At 41.9% G+C, this 26,656-nt stretch overlaps 1 protein-coding gene across 2 annotated transcripts in view; it reads left to right on the forward strand.

Moving 5' to 3' along the window:
- crk (v-crk avian sarcoma virus CT10 oncogene homolog) overlaps positions 1–14,496 on the forward strand; it is a 37,529-nt gene extending 23,033 nt beyond the window's left edge. The window contains exons 2-3 of one of the 2 annotated variants that reach the window (XM_041196908.1): positions 5,613–5,750; positions 6,738–14,496. In XM_041196908.1, the coding sequence (XP_041052842.1) occupies positions 5,613–5,750 (138 nt within the window). In that variant the 3' untranslated portion in view covers positions 6,738–14,496. The remainder of the gene's footprint in view (positions 1–5,612; positions 5,751–6,737) is intronic. The other variant, XM_041196909.1, reaches the window with a different exon arrangement.
- Positions 14,497–26,656: the final 12,160 nt, after the last annotated feature.

Below are 26,656 nucleotides of genomic sequence, written 5' to 3' on the forward strand. Positions count from 1 at the left end.
CCTCCCTATCGCTTGCCATTTCAACACTCCAACCTGCTCTCATGCCCACATGTCCGTCCTTGGCCTGCTGCATTGTTCCAGTGAAGCTCAATGCAAACTGGAGGAACAGCACCTCATCTTCCGACTAGGCACTTTACAGCCTTCCGGACTGAATATTGAGTTCAACAATTTTAGATCATGAGCACTCTCCTCCATCCCCACCCACTTTCCGATTTTTTCCCCCCCCCCACCCCCTTTTTTCCCAATAATTTATATAGATTTTTCTTTTCTCACCTATTTCCATTACTTTTAAATGTATTTCCATTCATTGTTTTAACTCTACCTTTTAGCCTATTTTGATCCCATCCCTTCACCCCACCCCTACTGGGCTATCTGTAACTCTTTCGAGTACAAACCCATTTCCATCTGTTTCAGATGAAGTTACATTGTTTCATAGTTTGCCATTGTGAGATTTGAACTTTTGATCTTAGGGTTATAAACCCAGTACCATAACCACTTGGCTATTTAGGCCAAGCCTGGGCTATCTGTAACTCTTTCGAGTACAAACCCATTTCCATCTGTTTCAGATGAAGTTACATTGTTTCATAGTTTGCCATTGTGAGATTTGAACTTTTGATCTTAGGGTTATAAACCCAGTACCATAACCACTTGGCTATTTAGGCCAAGCCTGGGCTATCTGTAACTTGCTTGTCCTGCTTTCTGTCCTTAATTAGTACATTCCTTAGATAATATCACCACCATCAATAACCTCTTTGTCCTTTTGTCTATGACACCTTTTGGCTATCTCCACCTACCACTGGCCCTCTATCCAGCTCTACCGCAACCCCCCCCCCCCCCCGCCAAAACCAGTTTATATTTCACCTCTTTTCTATTTTTACTTAGTTCTGTTAAAGAGTCATACGGACGTGAAACGTTAACTGTATTCCTCTCCGCAGATGCTGCCAGACTTGCTGAGTTTTTCCAGGTATTTTTATTTTTGTCCTGACTTTAATAGTTATGTTGCTGTTCCTGATTTCAGTTTTCCTCCACACTTTTACCAATTTGACATCTGTATGACAGCCCAAATCTCCTATGCCACCAGTTGTGTTTGGTTGTTAATGACATTTGATTAATCTACCTCTGCTGTGCTTAGAAACCTACTGGTGGTGTTTTTCCCTGTCTTGGGGAACAATTACACAGGCCTATTGGGAATACCTCATGGTAATGACTCTCTTATGTGTTCTTGTATTGGATTGTGTTAAGTGCTATTCTAGTGACAACACAATCCAATGCACAAATGTCAAGCATCTAGCAGAAACTCAAAATACAAGTAAAAAAACTGCAAATGCTGGAGATCTGAAATAAAAACAAAGTGCTGGAAAAACTCAGGTCTGGCAGCATCTGTGGAGAGAGAAACAGAGTTAATGTTTCAAGACCAATATAACTCTTCCTCTGAACTGAAGAAGTTATATTGATTTGAAACATAATTCTGTTTCTATCTCCCCAGATGCTGCCAGACCTGAGTTTTTCCAGCACTTTATCTGTTTTTATTATAGCAGAAACCCAAAGCAAGTTTGCAGGATTCAGACAGGCCAACTGTCCCTGGTCTGTACTGCAAGCCACCTTTGGGGTTTCTGCTATTTGTGTTAGACCCTTATGGTTGAACCTAGTTAGCAGAGGTCTTGCAATATAATAGCAGCTATTGTGTGAATTACTTCCTGGCAGTAGTTGTGAACTTCCATCCTCGTCTCCAATGCCAACTGCAAGGAACTTGTAGATTTCTTTATTGACTTTCATGTCTTTGGGATGTTAAAAACCAGTAAGCCAATGAGTTAATTTTGAAATGTAGATCATGCTGTAACATCAGGAAGTGCAGCATCCAGTTTGTGTACAGCAAGGTCCCACAAATGGAACTGTGATGTATAACCATTCATAAATGTTGAGGGATAAATGTTGATCTAGACACTGGTAGAAACTCCAGTGTTGCTCTTCGAGTAGTGCTGAGAGATCTTTCATGTCCACGTGAATAGGTAGATGGGCCCTTGGTTTAACATCTCATCCCATAGCCGCCTCTGATAATTCAGCTCTACTCCCTCTACTGCAGTGAAGTATTAGGTTCCGGAATTCTCTCATACCCTCATCCTCTGCTTCTCACTAGAGAAAAATTAGCAAGGAATAATGATGTGTGCGTGTACACAGGCTTTTACAGTACTTGGATATTACTAACAAATGCCTATGGCTGAGAATACTTTGTAGCTTTTCTATTTGTTGTTTCTGGGTGTGGTTTTTATTACAGTAAATCTTGCACCTTACTTGGATTGCCCTTCTGTTTGGAGTGCATTTAGTGCAATTGGCTCAGTACAGCGATTTTAAAACCGACCTGTATAGAGAAGATTGTTTGGCCAGAATAAGGAAAATAAGCAAAACGTTTTGAGTTTCTACTGGCGCACATTTTCATGCTGATTCTGTTCTTACCCCAGGAAAAGAATATTTAGACCTGACAGTTCTGCATTTTAAATTTTAACAAAACTTTACCGTAGGGCCTTTTTCTTCCTAAAAAGAATCACAATCAAATGGTGATGGAGAATTTTGACTTGAATGTTTTTTTTTCCTGACCATATTCTGGCTCTTCCCTTAAACTTTTTTGCTTGACTTTACTGAGGTTAGAAAAGAAGCCCTGTATGAAGTATTACTGTGGCAAGACCTTCTGTTCAAATAAAAATTTGTGATAAAAGATTTAGTGCAGTACTAACTACTTTAACTCTGCCACAGTGTATAATGAATTAAAAGCCAACTTCAGCAATGTACAGCGCACCTAGGTTAATTTTAACTAGTCAGTGTTTTATGTGGCCAGGTGTCCAAGGGAAGTGTCAAACCATTTCATTCAAATGTAAGCATCTCATGGGCCTGGTTTGAGTTAGGTTTTGACAGCTTTTGAGTTAGTGATTTAAATCAGTTTGGTTCTTGGTTTTTTATTCAGTTGAGTATTTTGTTGCTTGACTGATTCGAGTCACAACTCTGAAGTCTTTTGGATAGTTTCAGTGCATGGTGAGAAAAGATAAAGCATTTGGTGATGTTTACTTGGCTGCTAGGGTTTTGCCTGTATTGTCATTACTACTGTTCCCTTGCTCCTTAACACATTTGGTAGTTAAAGCCTCAAGTCTTGGCTGGTATAATTTTTATTTTTTGTAAGTACACATCTAATTGTTTATCAACTTTTTTAGGGATAAAAGAAACAAATTTTATCTATAATTGGCTGTGCAATGTTGGCTTCTACTCTCTTAAATGAAAATGAAAATCAATGTGTGAGTAAAGAACTTCCACGCTGACATTTAAAACCTGTGTAGATAACATTCACCATCCTGACTTGGAAATATATAGCCCTTCCTTCACTGTTGCTGGGTCAAAATCCTGGGACTCCCTCCCTAAAGCACTTTGGGCGTACCTACACCACATGGCCTGCAGCAGTTCAAGAAGGCAGCTCACCACCACCTTCTCGAGGGCAACTAGGGATGGGCAATAAATGTTGGCTCTGCCAGCAAAGCCCACATCCCGTGAATGAATTTTTAAAAAAAACACGGGTGACCTTTTTCATTTTTAATGTTTCAGACTAAAGATCATGTCCATGTTATATCATCTTGCTGCTAAGGAGAGAGCTGGTCATCTCAATCAGTGGAGTTAAGCATTGAAACAATCTTGTGTAAGGGGATGCAGAAGGGGTGTGCTGATTGTTATAGGGCATGAAAGTTAATCTTGGTCAATATTTGTTTCAACATTAGGAAGTACTTAGAACAAAAAAAGCTTTAATTTCCTCTGCCATTCTTTCTTTCCATTTTGGGGGCAAACTCAGTATTTCAGCTTTCTTGACTTTGCTCAAATCAGGGTGTTGCCGTGATGGCTCCCTTTGTGAAATGACTCACGTTGCATAGTTGTGGCTGATAGCTTGCATACAGCATTTCCCCAGGTGTGTAAGGACATAGTAACAGCCGGGTGATTTATCAGTCTGAACCTGCTGGATTTCAAATGTGTGACTCTTTGTTTGAAAGAATGTTGCTAGATAAGTTTGTTCTCTGTATTAGGATCTTTAGGTTCTGTTTACTCATGAGGCATTGGATGTAAAGATTGCTGCATTCCAGTCATTGGTACTAATGTGATGCAACTTCCTCTGCTTTGAGTTTATTTTCTTTCCTGTCTTGAATAGCAGGGGTACCAACATCCATGCTGTTCCTTTTCCACATGGCTATTATTTATCTATGTTTGCAGCCTATTTGATCAGAGGCATCACCAGTAAAGCTTCATCTCCCAACAATCCACATGTTTGCACTTCTTCAGCAGGAGTCACTGGATAATAATCAGAGGTATGCACATTACGCTGTCAATTATTTCCCCACTCTCCAGGCAAGGAGTGTAGATGTCAATTGTAAAGCCCTTTCATGGCCAACCAGGCTGAGATTAGCAAACTTGGTGCAGGCTAAGAATCAAATCCTGGATCTTCTGTGTAGTCCAGCCCCATATTTACCCACTGCACTATAGGAAAGGTTATATTTTTTTCTCAAATATAAAGATACAAAACAACCTTTCCTTTCCTTCATCATACTATATAATTTTCCTGTGGATTAGCAGATTGGTGATGTTTCTGGCATTGGTGTGAATCATTCTTGAAGACTCTGTTTTTAAAGCTTCTGCTTAATCTTTTTTGTGTCTAAATAAGATAGTGTCGTCTGAAATTGCACATAACAGTCCAAGCTGTCATTTTCAAGAAACAGTTTCTAAAGCGTTTTGTAATCTGTATCTAGCAATACCAACGTCAGTCTAGGCATGGCTTCACGGCTCATGCATACAATTAATGTGTAATGTTAAAGATTATGTCAACAGCCTTGATGGTGGATAGGATTGGGGCTAGAAGCTCTACTCAGGATCAAGCAGGAGTCCTAGAATGTTACAGCACAGAAAGAGAGGTAATTGTCAATCACAAAAGCGAGGGTGTGCAGAAAGCACCAAGTGATAACCAGCTATTTTCTGAGGGTGAGTCATATCCACCTTGTTGCTGCTGATTGGCGGGACTTTAGCACATTTTGAGACAATGTTCGTCGCACACTGTTGGGTGTAGAACAGGGGGCACAGCCTCAGAATAAGAGAGTAGGCTATGTAAGACTGAGATGAGGAGGAATTTCTGCACTCAGAGGGTGGTGAATCTTTGGAATTCTCTACCCTGGGGGGCTGTGGAGGCTCAGTCATTGAGTATGTTCAAAACAGATTGATAAATTTCTAGATACTATGGATATCTAGAGATATGACAATGCGGGGAAAATGGCTTTGGGGTAGAAGATCAGACATGATCTAATTGAATCGCAGAGCAGGCTTGAGGGGCCAAGTGGCCTACTTCTGCTCCTATTTCCTATGTTCCTTGGAGGCCTGTTTCAGCTCTTCCCTAACCCAATAGCAACTTATTGTGAAACTTTTGACATTTACTGAGTTATTGCTGATGGACATTAAATTTCTGTTTAAAAACTCTGGGTAGCTGTGTTGAATTTTCTGTGGGACTCTTGCATGTTTTTGATATTAAGACTGTTTAAAACTGTTGCATGTTAATTTTGTCTTGTGTTGTGACCTGTTTTGTTTCCCCTCTGTAGGTTGGTGATCTAGTGAAGGTAACCAAGATCAATGTGAATGGCCAGTGGGAAGGAGAGTGCAATGGTAAACACGGTCACTTTCCTTTCACCCATGTTCGACTTCTGGATCAACAGAACCCTGAGGAGGACCTAAGCTGAGTGCGTTTGTTTTTTAAAAACGGTGATTTGAATTACAAATGGGAACAAGCTTTCTGTAGTTCCGTTTTCACCCCTCAAGACTTTGGCCCTTTGACGTTTACACTAACCCTGTAAGATCACAGTTGACTCAAACTATCAAATGCCCTGAGTCTGCAGCCTGCAGACCCCATTGAAGAACTGTGCTGGTGTATGATGTTTTAGTGTCACCTCTCATCTCTGACATAATGGTTGTGTTGTCCATTGGTGCTTGAGATATGGGACACCATGTGATGTGCAGCCCTATCAGAGTATCTGTCTTGCTCCTGAGCAGCCAGCCAGAGTGCTGGCTCCACCCTAGCTGATACTAATTGATATCCACGCAAGTGTTCTGGCTGATTTCATGTGGATGTGTGTGAGAATATGTTTAAAAAAAGAGTGAACAGAGCTCCCCAATGGCCAAATGGGTCATGACCTCTCATGTGCAGCACTCAGCTGTACAGTCAGAGGGTGTCTGGTCTCATCCTGTTTCTTCATTGAGTTAATAGGGAATCCACAGTTGCCCTGAACCACAGGATTGGGTGAGAGGGAAGGGGGAAATTAATTGGAGTTCCCACTCCTGTTTGGTGTCACATCACCACTGCTGGAAACAGCATGTATGGACTTAAGCGAGGACAGGATCCATGCCTACTGTGATGCCCTCTGCAGTTGAACAGCCTGCTGATGCTTGCATATGACAAATGCCCATTTGGGTGAGGTATTGAGGGGTGGAGAACTGATGCAGTGAAATTGTCCCCTGCACTGGTCAATGTCATGAGAAGGGATAAAGTATAATCATCCTCTTTGTTACATGTTCTCACACATTTGCAGTTCATGGTTGTAATTACTAAACACTACTGAATGGGGCTATATCTTGCTAATTTTGGCTGATTTCAGGTGCTTTAATAAGCAAATGATTATGTTCTAAAACCGCCTATTTGAATCACTTAATCATGGTAAATATTTTTACAGTAACCATTAGAGAGACACTAATGTGGGCAACTGACATGTCTACACTGGAGATGGACCTTCAACTGTACGGTGCACATAAACAACTCTGACGCCAGGTTTTTTTTAAGAGAACTCTAAGCACAGAACTATTGCTTTACAGTTTCACCGTGAGGCCAAGTTTAACCTCAAATAAATGAAATACTACTTGCTCCAATTGCAGCCTGCTCCCAGAACCTTGAGCTTTGCCAAAAATAAAAAGCCAAGTCTTTAAAAGAAAATGCAAACATAGATTGTGTTCTAAGTGCTGTTTTGTCTGGGTTAGCTGCAAAATGAAACACTAAGTAGCTAACACTAAATGAGGAGAGGGTCAGCAGATTTCAGCCATGAGCTTGCTCCTACTAATAATGTAGAGACATTTCACAAAGGTGGCCAAGAACATAAATTTCAGGTTAGTGTTTTAGATTCTTGGTGGACCCATGCCTCATGTCAGGTGTTTCGGTACACTTGGACATTGCAGGACGGTTTCTGAAAAATATTAATGTAAGTGCTCTACAGGTGTATTACTCGGTCTGTTCCTGCCCTTAGACTGCTAGTTGGGGTCCAAGATGCCTTGTGTTCCCATCCTTACCTTGAATAAAGTTGCATTACTCTTCTGAAGCAAGTACAAGTTTCACAGCATGTGAAAAACTGACAAGATTATACAGGAAGATGTAAAGAAAAGCTAAATACTTGGAAGCATTCTTCTGAACTGACCTTGGTGTTTTAATGTCTTATTGATGTTTGCTTCAACATAACAGCTTAGTTAAGTATCATTTAGCAGTTGTACTCTAACTTCCTTACAAAGTCCAGTGCTCAAATTATTTTCTTTTTTTTGCCTTATTCCAACTCTTCTGATTTCAAATTGTAATGAAATTCTTTTTTTTTAGTTTTGTGACTTAGTCAACCAGGACATGGATAGATTTATTGTTCCAGGTTTGCTTAGTGACCGCTTTTCCTTGGTCCCACTGGCTGTGAACGTTTCAGTAGTTTGCAGAATGCACCACGAAGATACAGCATTTGAGATGGATCAGGGTTGGAATTACTCCTGGAGAATTCTTTATAGCTTGTTGTCGAATCTTAGAAAGGTTTGGAGTATTGATTAAGAGGGTGGGAGAGACCATTTCCTTCAGTAACATCTAATGGGCACCAAAGTTGAACATTTAGTTTTATGTCATTTCAATTATCGCCATTTGGTCATTTGAAACCTATCCAATTGGTAACCTTGCGGCAACTGGATTTTCCACCACCCCAGTCCCTGCCATGCTAGTCTTCAGGATGGTGTTTTATTCCATGTTTACAGCTGTTGTTCACCTTTGTCTTTATCATCCGTAATCAGTGCCATGAGCTACATTTTAATCTGGGCTGCCTGTGTGCAGAATGCTATCATGAGAGTCAGATTGGAAAATGGAAATTGAACACGTGATTTGCTTGTATCTCACGTCGGCCATTAGTTTTCAGCTGACATCCCATTACTCAGGCTCACAAGTATTGAAAGACCTCCACTTTCCCATTCCAAAAGCCACACAAATGTGTGGCAAGTAATTTTCAAAGCATCAAAAAAAATTACAGAACTATAGAAGGGATAGCACTGATTTCTGCTGACAGTAATGAATTTCGTAATCACAGTAATAGGCAGAGTGTAGACTGTACACCACTAACCTATGCTTGGAACACCCAAAACAAAATGCCTACTGTTAGATGTGATTCTGTGATTGGGCAGCACTTGCTGAACAAGCCTGAGTATGCTAATAGCTACACTAACAACCAATTTAAGATAATCAGTCAAGCTTGTAGCGTAGTTCATTTACACTTTCTAGAAGTGACATACATTCATGCACAGGTTCCTGATCTCTGCAAACAAAAGGAATATGTTCAAGCCTTGCACTTTTTTTTTTGAACTACCTGGGAGCTTGGAGATTCTATAGTTCCCTGCTGTTTTCTCCATGGCACAACTCTGCCAACCAGAATCCACTTGCCAACCAATCAGCATCTTTTTTCCTGTGGTATAAATTGGTGTGATTGTTTGAAATTTGGCATTCTTGAGTTTGTCCTAATGTGTGCAAGGTATAAAGCTTCAGCAGCAAGATTCACAGTCTGTACTACCAAGCGAAAAACATAGTATTGCCTGGAAAATGTATTTGAAGAATTTGGATTTTGGTCTGCAAATGTGGTTTGGTATGACAGACTGACGTAGATTTGGGTGGAGAGGTGACATTGCCCATCTTCACGTTCTTTTTCCTCGTGTGCTCACACTGGAATATAAAGGGGATCTGAATGTCAACTTTTCTGAGGTGCTTAAGGCAACGCTGAAGAGAACTTTCATGAGTTACTTGCAGCTTGACAAGTGCAATGACTTCCCAACTTTCCTAAATTAACTTCTTTTATGCATTTTTTTAAAATCAGTCAGTCAACAGTGGAACAATAGGAGTGGAATGCACCTGTTGGAAAAGTTGTTCATTAGGTTAGGGAACAGCTGCAATATGTCAACAAAGATCAAATTCTCTGGTAAACCAAGTTGAGGTGGTGGCTGAAACCTTAAAGTATTGGAGGTAAAGGGCTAGATACCAGTTGTTGGCTTGTTGCCACATTTGTCCCTTTTATCCTTTTGGCTAGGAGGTAGTGATTCTTTCCATGGAAGTATTGATGAATGTGGGCTTTGCTTCCTGTTGGTCACTCACCTCATCCTAGCTGCAACAAAACACATCCTGGGGCTGTTGTGCATCTGTGCCAATCAGTATTTCAATAATGTATTAAATCATCATGGTCCTTCAATGGTAGTCTCACAATCATGTTTTACTGATTAAACTTTCACCCTAAATCAATACGCTGTCAACAGTAGTGCAAATAGTATTGAGTTTGATGCTTTAATGAAGATATTGAAGCTTCCATTCTTGTGGGAGATGAGGGGGGGATGGTTAATAATTTTAGCTAAGCTTCTGAGTTTGGTGCATCTTTTCTGCTTCGCTCCATTGCACACACTGATGTTGTTTCAATACCACTCAGCAATAATTTTTGTGACATTTGAAGTTCTTTTCTCAAATCTTTGGGTGTTATTCTCTATTGCAGTCCACTTACAGCATCCCTCTGTGCTACTTTTATGTTCACTAAAACCGGCTTATGTGCTGAACTGCCCTTTGTTGGCCAGGATCCTGGACAACATACAGTAACTCGGCATGGACCAGCGTTGCAATCTGCTCAAATCACTGGATGAAGTTGCTGAACCGTTAGCAGAGCTGCAATAATTAACTTCAAAAAATAGCACTAAATTTCAGCCCCTTTGGTTTTTTTTGTCATTCTGTTGGGCAAAGGGGCAGGGAACACATCTGGATTTCGGCCCATGCCTGGTGTATCTCTTGTGACAGGTAATTTTGTCCTGCAGATTTTTAAATATATTGTACTGTAAAGCCTGAGTAAGAATTCATAAACCCTCTGCCTGACACCCACCTTTTGCTATTTACTAGTCAAATCCAGCCTATTTTAAAAAAATATATATTCATTTGTGGAATGTGGGCGTTACTGGCTAGACCAGCATTTATTGCCCTTGCCCCTGCTTTGAATGGGTGTTCTTGCGGACCCAGGAGAAATAGGATCCAAAATGATGCAGAGATTATTGAAGGTCAGTAGTTTGTGTACTGGACTACTGACGCTAGCTGCTATCACCCTAAATAGTGCCTTTTAAATGTCTAGGTAATGAGTCCGATTAATCAAATTCTGTTAATATCATAGTCACTGTCTCTTGCGTTAAACCAACCGCTGGTCCAATAACCCTCTGTGGGCTGATTTTTCTCCAAGCTGTTTCTGCTCAGGATTGCTAGAACAGCCTTCTAGATTTAGGCTTAAAGGTGAGCAATGGTGAACTGCACTGTGACAGCAGCTCTGTCAGAAGCAGCAACTAATCACTACATAGCATCTAGTTGTGCTATAGCAACTAAAATATTTCAACACACTTTCACTTCTTTTAATGGGAGTCTTTACCACATACCTTAATGGAATTGGACTACAGTTCTTTAATTATAAGGATTGTTTTTTTTCCTGCAGGATTTTCTACTTACTTTTGACTTGGCCATGGATTGTGTCCAACAGAATCTGAAGCTGTCCTCAGTCCAATGGGCTGTGATAGGGTCCTAATGATTAAAATCTCTCCCCTGATGAAGAGCATTAATTCGCCACGTCTTTGGTTCATTCATCACGTGATTGGACAGCACTGCTCCAGACCACACTCACCTCCATTTTATTGCTACTTACATTGATGTGGGAAGGGGGAACTGAGAGTATTACTTGATATTTTTCTACACTGCACTATGTTTGCAACCTATCCACCCAATAACCCATCTTCTTTCTCAGTTTATCATGGCTCTTATTTGGTATTTAAGAAAAGCTTCACTTTTGTGCCAATCTAGTATTCAAAAGTTGTGAATTATGGGATCTGAAAGCTTGGACTTGTTCTATCTGATGGCCTCATCACTGCAAACACTAAACACAGCGACTGAGCTGTTGAGCTCACCCACTCTGAATGTTTATTTTTTGATAACTTTTTTCAGCCACTACATGTGATTTGCACAGCTAATTGAACTCGAACACTTTTTATTTAGAGAGAAACACTTTTGTAGACATTGGTTATTTTCTAGCAGTGAATTTAAAAAAAAAATTAAATCATTTGTTTCTGATGTTAGCAGTAATCAGTGCCATTGTAGGCGCAGCATTAACTGCTCCTCTGTCATCAGGCAGTGTGTGACTGGCAACAAAGAGCGCATGGGAAACCGCTGGTAAATCAATCAGTCACTGAATATTCAACTACAAACCCCTTCCACCCAGTTACAAAAAACTTCAATTATCTGACTTTGCAGTATTGATGTCTGAGCGCAGTTTGTTTTTTTTGTTGATGCTGGATGTTTCAATGCACTTGAGTGAATCATTCAACATCAGTAATCATTCCTGCACAAGCCTGATCTACCTAGGTCTATATAACATGAGCAATGACAGTATCAGAACACTTGTGCTGCAAGGTGGCAATGTAAAAGTGCAGCAAAGTGAGTGTCTGATGGGCCAGGGATGACTAGAAATTACGTACTAGAAAGGTGATTTTCCTCCCATTTACTGTAATAATTACTGGCAATTTTTCTCAACGCTGGAATTACAAAGGTCGAATGGCATCTGAGAGGAAAAGATCAGTTAATGTTTTGGTGAGACTGTCAGTTGATTGGAGGGGATGGGTCTCGCCTGCCTCTCGGGTGTTCTTGACTGTATGGTGCTGTGTTGGGGTAATGCTCTTGTACCGTGATTTTCCTCTCCAGCATATATGGTAACGGTCATCCTGGTGTCTGCAAGACAAATCAGACTTGGTATCACAATTTCTGATAACCTGAAGCTTTCCTCTGGTCACTCGCACAGAGACCCACTTTGCAAAGCACTGTCACCCTAACTGCTGAGACTTGAACTTAAAGTAATTGTCTATTATACATAGAAATAACAACAAAAACGTGCTGCCCACCCCAACTAGTCCATTCTGACATTCACTGTTCAACCTAAAAGATCAATGTGTCCTGGTGGGGCCACTTACCTTACTGGGAAATGGTGTGTGGCTGCCAGCCGAAAAGATGACCCACCCACCTACACTGCAGATTATGAAATAAACTGCATTTCTGTTGATGCTCAGTGGATGAATGCATTATCTGTTGTGGTATTGAGCCATACATACCAGAAAGACACTAACTTCTAATCCTGGTCTGTGAAATATTAGCTGAACTCAGTGTGGAGGGGGAGCTGGGGAGGAAGAAGCACTAATTGACTGACCAAAATGGGGAGGGAATTTACCAGAGTTACCATTCCTTCCTGCTTACTGTCCAGTGATCACTTTGAGGAAGTGTGTGAATGTTAAGTGAGGTCAGGATGATCCCCTACACTGCCATGCCACCCCCTATATCGAAGAGCTTGTTGCCACAGACTGCCAGAGCTCCCACCTCATTAGGCACGGTTGCAGGATTGCATGTTGGCTGGGGGCTGTGTAGCTGTTATCCGACTGAGGGTTCTGCATTTTCAGGACAGTGGGGATATGGAGCAAATTCCTGCAGCAGCAGAGAGTGGCTGAATTTCTCTGCATTGCAGCAATATGTGGCTTCAGGTCAGTTGGCAAAGATGCGTGGGGAACTTCATACGTCTAAGATCCTGATGTTAACTGAGAATTGCTGAGGCTGTCTAGCCTGTGAACTGTTTGATTTGAATAAAGTTTTGAGCCTCAAGATTGGAACAGAATTAAATTCTTCGTGCTCATTTATAATAATACAGCAGAAACTCCTCCATAAATTGCAGGACCCCTAGACCGTAAGTATAACAGTCAATCAGTTCATCTTGTCACTTCAAAGTGACAAACAACTGTTAACCCCGCACCATGAAATCTTTCAATTTTTCGAGGGACGGAGGACCGGGGAAAGGATTTGAGCTATATGTTTGGCCTCTGTGTATAGATCATATACCAGTTATAAGGGATATGTAAATATAAAAATATTAACCTGATATTTTGCCTGCACAGCAAGATAGCAGTGTCCTTTCTATTTGAAGCTTATCTGCATGGATGTGACCCATTAGTTTAAGGACCTAAGGGTGCAGGTAACTTTGTTTTTGTTTGTTGGAGTACTGGGGTGTACATACAAGGGAAGTGGAGATTCCCAAGTTTCCCATCTCTTCTCACCCCTGGCTTGTGTGCTGCGTTAGCTCACTTCAACCAGGACAGCAATGGGACTGAGGACCCCACAGTTGGGCCCGGTACTATTGGTTTAAGTTTGGGCAAAATCAGCCAGGTTTTCTGCTCCTGAACAGGATTGTCACCTTGCTGTGGGCTGGATGTCAGCTCAAGTGGGTATTGAGTTTCAAGGTGATACCACCACCCTGCCAACGCTCATTTGGGAAAAGCACAGCAAGTTGCCAGTGTATGTGTGCTTGTACCCAAATCTGCTGTCTGTTCTGCAAGGAAAGGATCGGAACCAGAGAAGTGTATAGAGGTAGTGAGTTATATTGGGAATATTTTTTTCCAGCTTCTGGTGGGCTGGAGTAATGTGGAAATGGATAATGCAGGGTGTGGATTGGTTTGAGTCAGGCACCACATGAACCAATCAAGACTTAGTGGTAATTTGACTTTTTTATTGTGTCTGCCTGATGCACCTCCCTGGCCCCGCCCCCACCCCCACCCCACCCCCAAAACCCCCACCCTGGCCTGTTGTGGACTGATTTAAGGGAACAGTCCAGGCATTAAAAAGTAGATATAATTTTCTCTCCAGTTCTATTCAGGGCTGGCCCCATATTTTGGGGTTCTGTTTGGTGCCATCCAAATGTGACCCAAAGTGAGTGGCTGCAGAATGCTGGAAGGAAAGCAAGCAACACATTTCTATCTTGTGATTAATGTGTTTTTTGTTCAAAGCCAGAGATTGAAAGTGAGGAACTCTGGATATTTTCTGGGGAGAGGGTTTGATTTCTGACTGGTTTTAAATACTGTTCTCCCTCAGTAAATGTCAATCAATGTTTTAAAATGCTGTTATTTTTGTAATTGTACTGTACCCTTGTTAATCTGTTAGGAGGGGTAATTCTGGGTTATTACTGTGGAGATCTTATGCATTGTGTTAATATGAAGAGATGTCATCTGCAACACTATACCCTCCATGACAATTAAAATCCAGCTTTATTTTCTGTAGCATGTACTGTAATGTATGTTTATTATACCTAGCAAATAAAATCACTTGAGAAATGACTACCGTGTATTACCTGCTTGTCCAAGGGTGAAATGATTCACCTTACAACACATTGCACTTGATATTGTGCCCTTACACTTTTGAGTCTTCAGGTTCAAGAAGAACATCCAAGATGATCTTTCAGTGTAATTATGAGGGAGTACCGTATAGTTGATGCTGTTCTTAAATATAAAATAACAAGCTGGTGTCTCCAAAGATGATGTTAAAGATCCTATTCAAAGAGGAGCAAAGAGTCACTTTCATAACCAGGCTCTCATCCACCCTTTTTCAGATGAGACATTAAACTGAGGCCCTGGCTTTTTGATCTGGTGGCTGTAAAAGATCCTATGATACTATTTTGGAGCAGAGCAGAAGAGTCATTCCCTGTGTCCTGGTGTTATGACACAACAGTTGGTAAAGCTGAGTTATTTTAAAATCCCAGAGGGAAATTTTAAATGACTGTCATAACCGTAAGACATATGAGCAGAAATTGGGCCATTCGGCCCATTGAGTCTGCTTTGCCATTCAATCATGGCTGATAAGTTTCTCAACCCCATTCTCCCGCCTTCTCCCCATAACCTTTGATTCCTTTACCGATCAAGAACCTATCTATCTCGGTCTTAAATACACTCAATGACCTGGCCTCCACAGCCTTCTGTGGCAATGAATTCCATAGATTCACCACTCCCTGGCTGAAGAAGTTTCTCCTCATCTCTGTTCTAAAAGGTCTTCACTTTATTCTGAGGCTCTGCCTTCGGGTCCTAGTCTCTCCTACAAATGGAAACATCTCCACGTCCACTCTATTCAGGCCTTTCAGTATTCTGTAAGTTTCAATCAGATCCACCCCCCCCCCCCCCCCCCCCCCCCCCGCATCCTTCTAAACTCCATCGAGTATAGACCCAGAGTCCTCAAACGTTCCTCATATGTTAAGCCTTTCATTTCTGGGATAGTTCTCGTGAACCCTCTCCAGGATCAGCACATCCTTCCTGAGATACAGGGCCCAAAATTGCTCACAATATTCTAAATGTGGTCTGACCAGAGCCTTATAAAGCCTCAGCAGCACATCCCTGCTTTTATATTCTAGTCCTCTCGAAATAAATGCCAACATTGCATAACCTATATTTTCGTTTGAGATGTAACTCTGAATTCCAGAATCAAACCATCAGTTCTCGAGAGGTTTTTATATCAAACTACATGAGACATTTATTAACTTACAATAGTTAAATATATACATATGGCTACAAATTACTATTATTGTAACTTTTAACAAATTCCCAAACTAATCTCCATTAAGGCAACAGCAACCCATAGACTTTAAGCAGACACCAGGCAAAGCATTTTCACCTTACAAATTCAAAATAAGGTTTCTTTCACTTTGGTTCCTTTGCGCAGACAGTGGAAGGCTTACAGGCTTTGATCTTACATTGCCTCTGCCCTTCACACACAAAACTATCGGTTATACCCAGCACGTTTCATTTAATGTAAATTCTCATTGTATCATCAGCCCCTTTGAACTCCATCTCTTCTAACAATAAAGCCACTTTCATAGTACCAATTTTATTAGTAACATAAACATTGATTGGTCTCTGCTAGTTAGATGCCAGATTTCACTCCCCTTCTCGAATGCTCTATTCAACAAAATGTTAATGCACGCTACCTCTCTTACATCTCAAAACTAGTATACATCAAAGCACCCAGAATATCTGGCTTTAATCCAATTAAGACACACCACAAACTAAACCTCTATTTTAAAAGAAAAATAATTTCTAATAATATTTACATTAATAGCTTCATGACACTTGGCCAACATTTATTCTTCAACCAATATCACAGAAGCAGATTAATTAGTTCTTATGTGGGAGCCTGCTGTGTACAAATTAGCTATTGCATTTCCCTCATTACAACAGTGAGTACACTTTAGAAGTACTTCATTGTGAAGCACTTTGGGATATCCTGAGGTCTTGAAATGTGTCAGAAGTACAGGTTTGTTCATTATTTCCCTCAACTAACCTCCAGAGTGTACATTCCACTTAGATTGTGGCAGATTTGTACCTCAACTCCATTTACCCATCTTTGATCGACATCGCTTGATTTAAAAAAAAATTCAGTCTTAGAAATTCCAATTTACCCCCAGCATCCACATCCTTTTTGGAGAGAGAATTCCAGATTCCCACTACCCTTCATGAAAAAGTGCCTTCCTGATTTCTCTTCTGAACAGCCTAGTTTTAATTTTAAAATAATTCCCCTTGTTCTGGATTCCACTGCAAGAGAGAAAATAGTTTCTCTCTACTCTCTGGTCTGTCAAGACCCTTCATCATTTTGAACACCTTGATCAAATAACCTTAAACCTTTTAAACTCAGGATACAAGTTTATGCAATCTATTCTCATAAATTAACTAGCCATCCATCACTTGCACTGTTTGTGGGGTGTTGTTGGAGCAGAGATCTGACTATCTGTAATTCACTGTTCTGAAGGGCTTGTATAGTGTGATGATGCTGTATAACTGGGATTTCAACTTCCATCATGACATGATTATCACAAATATAAGCCTCTGAATATTGGGCAGAGTCATGAGCCTGCAGAACACATTACCATCAGGTGCTATCTCACTTTCAAGAGGGAGCTGGACTGGTTCTGGCCTTGATCAGAGATCTCAAACAGAAAGTAAGTGTCTTTATTACTCTTGGTCCATCTGATCTAGTCTGGTTTCCATTACCTGAGAGGGTTGGAGAGAGATTTTCCAGAATATTTTCTTCCTTACTGGCCCTGTTTTTTTTTTTCTCACTCTTCATCCCTTCCACTGGATTACATCATGGAGGTGAGGGCAGTCATGTACCGTTACGATGTCAGGTGATCATGTTGTAATGAAGGAAATGCAATAGCTAATTTGTACACAGCAGGCTCCCACATAAGAACTAATTAATCTGCTTCTGTGATATTGGTTGAAGAATAAATGTTGGCCAAGTGTCATGAAGCTATTAATGTAAATATTATTAGAAATTATTTTTCTTTTAAAATAGAGGTTTAGTTTGTGGTGTGTCTTAATTGGATTAAAGCCAGCTATTCTGAGTGCTTTGATATATACTAGTTTTGAGATGTAAGAGAGGTAGGGTGCATTAACATTTTGTTGAATAGAGCATCCTGCCCACCAAATTTTGTGTTCGTGTAAAATGAGCTTGTGAAAGTTTGGGTTAGGACTCATCTGAGCCATTTTCATTGGCCCATTTCAGCAAGAAGGCAAAAATAGTAGAAGGGAATGGGTTTTGCTCAGGATTCTTTCTTCCTCATCCCCCTACCCACCCCCAAACCCCACCTCCAGCCTCAGTCTAAGTTGATTGAGGTGATTGCAGTTAGGTAATGTTTTTACAATAGTTCTTAGTACCCTTGATGTGCAGGAGATGGGAAAAGCCTGGGTTTGAATTCTGATCAATATCCAGCGACCTGTGTTGGGTTTTGTATTCAGAAGTAGGTGGGACAGGATGATGTCCAGCAGTGGAACAATTGCAGTGACTTATGGCCATTTGAGTGGGATGCCTGGAATTATATGTCTACACGAGTTTGTAGCTTCTTTGAAGTTAGTTGGGGTGGGTGGTGGTTCTAATCTAGTTAATCAAGATAGTATTTCTGCATTGCTAGGCCTTACAGTACGATTGGAGCATTATGATATTGCAGGTGGTATTTGCCAGGCTGACCAAATCCCAAAGGGAAACTTGGCTAGGCTATCACAACAATTTTGTAATTTGTATTTATTATGAGAAGGTTTATGCACTGAAGTCAGAAGTAATGAGGCCAGTACCACTGGTAGAGATTTTAAAGATCAAATTAAACCATTTATGTTTTCTTTTCTTTTGTTAATGAACACAGTTACATGGTTGCCTTTAGTTTTATAACAGCTTTCACAAGATTTTTACTTAACTAAACTTCCAACTACATACCCCTTTCAGGCAACACTCCAGATAGATTCTGCATCTATAAAACGTCCAACAATACTACCACAAGCACCTACTGTTGCTATAACGGAGGTATTTCACAGTTTCTTTCTCCCTCTCACTCAGTAATGGAACTCCATTTTAGCTTTTAACAAAACATTGGTTACTGGAATAGCAAACTTCTCCAGGGTGGCTAGAGGTATCTGTTTCACAGTGCACCTTTCAAGATCTCATAAGGCTACTCCGCACACAACTTTCCATCTTTCTTTGAATATGTTTTCTCCCTTTTGATCTGTAAATCCCATTGTTTCAACCTGTCTTTGGAAGTTACTTTTCCTAGAATCTTTAACGTTGTCATTGTGGCCAGCACTTTTAGGAAAAATAAACTTCAGGCCAGGATGAAATGTATCCCAGGCTGTTGAGTGAGGCAAGGGAGGAGATAGCAGGGGCACTGGCAATAATTTTTAATATTTCTCTGGCCACAGGAGAGGTGCCAGAGGACTAGAGGACAGCCAATATGGTACCTTTATTCAAGAAAGGAGGAAGGGATAAACCAGGGAACTACAGGCCAGTCAGTCTAACCTCAGTGGCGGGGAAACTATTGGAAGCAATCCTAAGGGACAGAATTAATCTACGCTTGGAGGGGCAGGGTTTAATCAAGGACAGTCAGTATGGATTTGTTAAGGGGAGGTCATGTCTGACCAATTTGATTGAATTTTTCAAAAAGGTGACCAGGTATGCGGATGAGGGCAATGCATTTGACATCGTCTACTTGGACTTCAGCAAGGCTTTTGATAAGGTCCCACATAGGAGACTGGTAACAAAGGTAAGAGCCCATGGGATCCAAGGCAATCTGGCAAGTTGGATCCAGAATTAGCTGAGTGGCAGGAAGCAGAGGGTGATGGTCGAGGGGTGTTTTTGTGACTGGATGCCTGTGTCCAGTGATGTTCCATAGGGATTGGTGTTGGGCCCCATGCTGTTTGTGGTATATATAAATGATTTAGACTTGAATGAAGGAGGATTTATCAGTAAGTTCGCAGATAACATGAAAATTGGTGAGATGGTAAATAGTGAGGAGGATAGCGTTAGATTACAGGAGGATTTAGACAGGCTGATTAGTGGCAAATGGAATTTAATCTGGCTAAGTTGAGATAATGCACTTGGGCAGGACAAACAAGACACGGGAATACACGATAAATGGTAGGACCCTGGGAAGTACCGAGGATCAGAGGGACCTTGGTGTGCATGTTCATCGGTCCCTTAAGGTAGTGGGACAAGTTGATAAGGTGGTTATGAAGGCATATGGAATACTCGCCTTTATTAGCCAAGGCATAGAATATAAGAGCAGGGAGGTTATGCTGGAACTGTATAAAACGCTGGTTAGGCCACAGCTGGAGTGTTGTGTGCAGTTCTGTAATCCGCATTATAGGAAGGATATGACTATGCTAGAGAGAGAGTGCAGAGGAGATTTACCAGGATGTTTCCCGGGCTGGAGAGTTTTAGTTATGAAGAGAGATTGGATAGACTGAGGTTATTTTCCCTGAGGCAGAGGAGATTGGGGGGGGAGGGGGGGGGGGGGCATGATTGACGTGTATAAAATTATAAGGGGCATAGATAGGGTAGACAGAAAGGAACTTTTCCCCTTGGTGGAGGAATCAATAACCAGGGGGCATAGACTTAAGGTAAGGGGCAGGAGGCTTAGAGGGAATGTGAGGAAGAATTTTTTCACCCAGAGTGTGGCAGGAATCTGCCTGTTTTACACCTAAACCCTTTTGATGATTCCAACCTTGCAGTCTGACTGACTGCAGTTTAATTAAACTAGAAACTCACAAACATACAGACACAACACAGCCCCCAAAAGCCTGCTTTAAAGTATCCCACACTAATATTAGGAAAAAATGACCATTCCAGGAGCTTGGTGATTTGGGTTGTTTTAATTGAGACAGAAGAGTTAATGCAATATGTATTATTGACTCAGCCTGTATCCATTGCCAATTCATAGTGATACTTTTTTGTCATTCTCAGAATGTGGGCATCAGTGACAAAACTGGCATTATTTTCAATCATCAGTTGCCTTTTGAAGCTGTTGGATTGATTGTAGTTTGAGTCTAAAAACTGTCAGCCATGGCTCAGTGGGTAGCACTTTCTCTCATCCGAGTCAAGAGTTGATGGCTTCAAGTCTCACCTGAGAGACTTGAACTATAATTAGGCCGAGACACACTGCAGCACTGAGGGAGCACTGCACTGCCAGGAGGGGCCAGAAGTGAGGGAGCGCTGCACTGCCAGGAGGGGCCAGCACGGAGGGAGTACTGCACTGCAGAGATGAGCCATTAACTGAGGCCCAGCCTGTCCTGTTGGATGGACTTAAAGATCCCATCGAATTGTTTAGAAGAAGAGCAGGTTAGTTCTCCCCAGGGTCCTGATCAATATTTATCTCTCAAACAACATCACAATAAACAGGTCATCTAGTCGTTATTACTGCAGTTTGTGGGATCCTTGCTGTACACAAATTGGTCGCCATGTTTCCTACATTATGACAGGGACTACTTTTCAAAAGTACTTCACTGGTTGAAAAGCGCTTCAGGGCACCCTGAGGTTCTGAAAGACACAGGAAATGCGCATATTTAGTGAGTGTGTTGATGGGAAGCTGGGCCACTGAGACTCTTGTTCTCACCTGGTGTCCACAAGTGGGCTATTCAGATTGAATCACTAGAGAGTGCTGAGGAGAAGGGATTCTACCATACTTACTCCTCCTCCTCCTCCCCTCGTCCCAACAAGGCTGCCAAGGGGTTATGAGACTCCTTCTGCTACCCCAGGCTGGCTTAGCAAATTTAGCACAAGAATACATCTGGTCCCTTGTAGCTTGTGTTTCTTTAGACACAATTGTACAGTGCAATGTTTAACTACTTCATTCCCAGCGGAACACTCCATTTATTTTTTTAAAGTAGTTTCAATCTTGAATCCTGATAGTGAAGCTGTTTCTCCTGTCTCTGGTAATACTCTTGGTACTTATTGGTGCTCGTTGTATGTTCCTGAACATTCCGTTCTGCCACATAGCCTATGGACTGCAGTGACCTCTGGTGGCATATGAGATTGAGAATTGTATGATTTTAAAAAAACTTTTTTTTTGCACCTTTTTCACATACTGAGAACAACTGACCATGGAATAGCCAGTATGGTGCTATATGTGCCAGGCTCGGTGCTGAATATTGATTTGTCAGCTGAAATTCACCACCTTTCTTCCATCCCACCACCCCATAAAACTCTGTTCTGACTCCATCACTTCCCCAAAGTCTGGGGATGCTTCAGACTCTGCAATTGTCCTATTGGACCGAGATGAGTTTATGACCCCATATGTGCACCTGCCTATTTTCACCTCTATAATCTTGCTTGTCTCTGTCCCTGTTTTAGCCAAATGGCTCTTGGAACCCTCATCTATGCCTTTGTTACATCCAGGTTCTACTATTCCCATCACCCCTCTCAAAACATCAGCTCATTCAAAATGCTGCTGCCTGTACCCTACCCCACACAAAGTCCCACTTGTGCGTTCTTGCTGACTTGATTCCTTGTCTCTCAATACCTACAATTTCAAGTTTTCTTCAACAATAAAAAAAGATGCTGGAAATTCGAAATAAAAACAGAAAATGCTGGAAATACTCTGCAAAGCAGGCAACAGTTCAGGTCTGTCATTCACAGTACAGGCATGAGGCTATTACAAATTTTACAACCATATTTTTAAAAATGGACACAACAGTTTTTAAGGTGGCTGACAAGTCATGTGACTTTGGCAATATCAGTTCCAGACAAGGCCTGAAACTCAAGCAACTACCTCAGTAAAATGTGTGCAACTCCTTTTGTTAAGGATGAACTGTAAACAAACAGGACTATGATATGCCAGTTAATTCATCTTCCTGCCTCGCAATGGACAATAGAGACATGGAAACTCAGGGGGTTCTAGAGCAATATGAAATGAGTCTCAACGACCTTTCATTGTATTGTGATGGTTTCCCATCTCAGACACACAGACTCTGGCTGTCTCCTCCCAAACCCACTACCTTGTTTGGGAAAGGTCTTTGGATTTGTATAGATTACATGGATGAGGCAGTCATGTTTGTACTTGCTTTTAAAAGTACAGCAGAGGATATTTTGATCAGAGAGACATCACGAGAGATTCCATCTGAAAATCCATCGAACCAGCTGCAAGACAATGCAGCCAAGTTAAAACCATTATGCCTTGAAAGAGGGAGAAGAGATCTCCCACTAACCTGTTCCACGTACAGGTTCACCTGAGAGCTGACCTCCTGGCAATTCAATTGCAAGAAACTTTGCACCTGACTGTTTTCTCAGCAAAACAGGGAGGAAAAGGGGAATGAAAGGCCATTGACCTGAAATGTTATCTGTTTCTGTCTCCGTAGGCACTGCCTGCTTTGCTGTGTATTTCCAGCATTTTCTGTTTTTATTTCCAGTTCTCTTCCTGGTGCTTAAAACTCTCTCTGGCCTTGCCTCTCCTTTCTAACCCAGCCATACAACCATTCGACATCTCTGCACTCCCTCATCTCCAAATCTGGCCCTTTGTGCACCCAAACTCTCTTCACCCCATTATTGGCGGCTGTACTTTCAGTCATCTAGGCTGTAAGCTCTGGAACTTTCTCCTTTTAAACCTCTTCCCTCTCTCTCTTTGGTTAAGACCCTGCTAATGCCCTCCTCTTTGACAAAGGTTTTGGCAACCTGTCCTAATCTCTGAGAGCTGTTTCGTCCTCCTTGTGTCCTGATGGCTTCTACCTTGGTATTGGAGAAAACATTCAGCCCATTACTCTTCAGCCTCATCAGCCTCTTCACCATCTTGTCAGCTATTTCATCGCAACTCTTTTTCATATCCTCCAGTACACTCAGTTCCCAAGTAATCTCCATGTTAAACAGCTTGATTTTGCGTCTATGACCTTTTGAGACAATGCATTGCACATTCTCATAAACTTTTGTATCATTTTTCCTTTGATTTGAGATTCTAAGATTTTCTTCCTTTGTTCTGGATTCCTCAACTGGAAGAAGGGCTATTTCCCATTTCACCCATCAATTCCCGTTACGACTTTGAAGCCCTCAAACAGATCATCAACAGGAACTGTAACCTAGTCTCTTAGCATAGCTGATTCAGCCCATCCTTGGCATCAGGCTGCAAATGGTTACTTGATCACCAGCCCATTAACTACCTTAAACATTTACTTTCTCCCCAGTCAGTGCACCACAGCAATGTGCATTTTAATTCACTTTTCAAAAACCTGGTCTCAGCAAAAGTGATGGACCTGGGTGCCTTTGTACATGAATCACAAAAAGTTAGCAATCAGGTACAGGAAATAAAGTCTTGCTACAATGGTGTAGGCCATTGGTGAGTAATTTGGAGTAATTTGTACAGTTTTGGTCTCCTTACTTAAAGAGGTTAATATTTGCATTGGAAGCAGTTGAGAAGATTCACTGATTCCTGGGATGAAGTGGTTGTCTAATGAGGAAAGGTTGAGTAGGTTGGGCCTGTATTCATTGGTGTTTGGAAAATGAGAGAGAGGTGATTGTCCTAACACATGTAAGATTCCGAGGGGGGCTAGACAGGCTAGATGTTGAGAGGATGTTTCCCCTTGTGGGGGAATCTAGAACTAGGGGGCTTCCATTTAAAATGGAGATGAGCAGGAATTGTTTCCTTTGGTCGTTAATCTTTGGAATTCTCCAACCCAGAGAGCAATGGAGGCTGGGATTATTGAAGATATTCAAGGTTGAGTTTGACAGATTTTTGATTGAGAAGAGTGTTAAGAGTTATGGGGGGCTAGGCAGGAAAGTGGAGTTGAGACCACAAACAGATCAGACATGATCTCATTGATTGACAGAGCAGGCTCGAGGGGCCAAATGGCCTACTCCTGCTCCTAATTGTTATGATCTTATGACCATGAAGCTTTCATATCGCCATAAAACCCAACTGGTTCTCTAATGCCTTTAAGGGAAGGAAACCTGCTGACTTTATCTGGTCTGTCCATATATGTGACTCCAGTCCCACACGAGCATGGTTGATTCTTAACTGCCCTTGTTTATATCAGACTTCTGCCAGTGATTCAAGGAGAAAGACCAATACCAGCAGCTCGGAGCAATCATTGGTAATAAATGCTGGCTTTGCCAGGTCTACCCCACAACTCAAGAATAGCAAGAAAATATTCCGCTGGATCACAAACATGCACTGAGGTTTCCTTTAACCTTGTTGAGAATGATAAAAAAGGCCTGCATTTCTCTTGGACCTTTCACAACCTCAGGATGTCACAAGGTGCTTTATAGCCAATGAAGTCCTTCTGAAATGTAGTGGCTGCAGTGATGTAGGGTATGTGGCAGTCAACTTGCACAGAGCTAGTTCCCAGCAACAGCAATCATGAGTTTTAATGATGTTAATTCTGGGATAAATATTGGCCAGGACACTGGGGAAAACTCCCCTGCTCTTCTTCAGAATAGAGGGATCTTTTGTATCTATCTGAGGAGGCAGGCGGGGCTGGTTTAATATCTTATCCAAAAGATATCACCACCGAGAGTGCAGCACTTTCATGGCACTGACCCTCCAACAATGCAACATGCCCTTTCTACTGCCTCTCTGACAATCTAACACTCCCTCAGTACTGACTTTTTAAAAATTCATTCATGGGATGTGGGCTTCGCTGGCTGGGCCAGAATTTATTGCCCATCCCTAGTTGCCCTTGAGAAGGTGGTGGTGAGCTGACTTCTTGAACCGCTGCAATCCCTGTGGTGTAGGTACACCCACAGTGCTGTTAGGGAAGGAGTTCCAGGATTTTGACCCAGTGACAGTGAAGGAACGGTGATATATTTCCAAGTCAGGATGGTGAGTAACTAGGAGGGGAACTTACAGGTGGTGGTGTTCCCATCTATCTGCTGCCCTTGTCCATCTAGATGGTAGTGGTCGTGGGTTTGGACGGTGCTGCCTAAGAAGCCTTGGTAAATTCCTGCAGTGCATCTTGTAGATGGTACACACTGCTGTTAGTGTGGGTCGATGGTGGAGGGAGTGAATGTTTGTGGATGTGGTGCCAATCAAGTGGGCTGCTTTGTCCTGGATGGAGTCAAGCTTCTTGAGTGTTGTTGGAGCTGCACTCATCCAGCAAAGTGGGGAGTATTCCATCGCACTCCTGACTTGTGCCTTGTAGATGATGGACAGACCTTGAGAAGTCAGGAGTTGAGTTACTTGTCGCAGGATTCCTAGCCTCTAACCTGCTCTTGTAGCCACAGTATTTATATGGCTAGTCCAGTTCAGTTTTTGGTCAATGGTAACCCCCAGGATGTTGATATGGGGATTCAGTGATGGGAATGCCATTGAATATGAAAGGGCGATGGTTGGATTCTCTGTTATTGGAGATGGTCATTGCCTGGCACTTGTGTGGCGCAAATATTACTTGCCACTTGTCAGCCCAAGCCTGGATATTGTCCAGGTCTTGCTGCATTTGGACATGGACTGCTTCAGTATCTGAGGAATCATGAATGGTGCTGAACATTGTGCAATCATCAGCTAACATCCCCACTTCTGACCTTATGATGGAAGGAAGATCAATAAAGAAGCAGCTGAAGATGATGGGGCCGAGGACACTACCCTGAGGAACTCCTGCAGTGATGTCCTCTAGCTGAGATAACTGACCTCCAGCAACCACAACCATCTTCCTTAGTGCTAGGTATGACTCCGGCCAGTGGAAAGTTTTCTCCTGATTCCCATTGACTCCAGTTTTACTAGGGCTCCTTGATGCCACACTCAGTCAAATGCTGCCTTGATGTCAAGGGCAGTCACTCTCACCTCACCTCGGGAGTTCAGCTCTTTTTTGACCAAGTTTGAACCAAGGCTGTAATGAGGTCAGGAGCTGAATGGCCCTGGCAGAACCCAAACTGGGCATCAGTGAGCAGGTTATTGCTAAGCAAGTGCTGCTTGATCGCACTGTTGGTGACCCCTTCCATTACTTTACTGATGATGGGGAGTAGACTGATGGGGTGGTAATTGGCCGGGTTGGATTTGTTCTGCTTTTTGTGTACAGGACATACTTGGGCAATTTTCCACAGAGCCAGTTAGATGCCAATGTTGTAGCTGTATTGGAACAGCTTGGCTAGGGATGTGGCAAGTTCTGGAGCACAAGTATTTAGTACAATTACTGGAATATTGTCAGGGCCCATAGCCTTTGCAGTATCCAGTGCCTACAGCCATTTCTTGATATCACGTGGAGTGAACTG

Source organism: Carcharodon carcharias, chromosome 10 (assembly GCF_017639515.1).
Source record: "Carcharodon carcharias isolate sCarCar2 chromosome 10, sCarCar2.pri, whole genome shotgun sequence".
NCBI classification, from domain to species: domain Eukaryota; kingdom Metazoa; phylum Chordata; class Chondrichthyes; order Lamniformes; family Lamnidae; genus Carcharodon; species Carcharodon carcharias.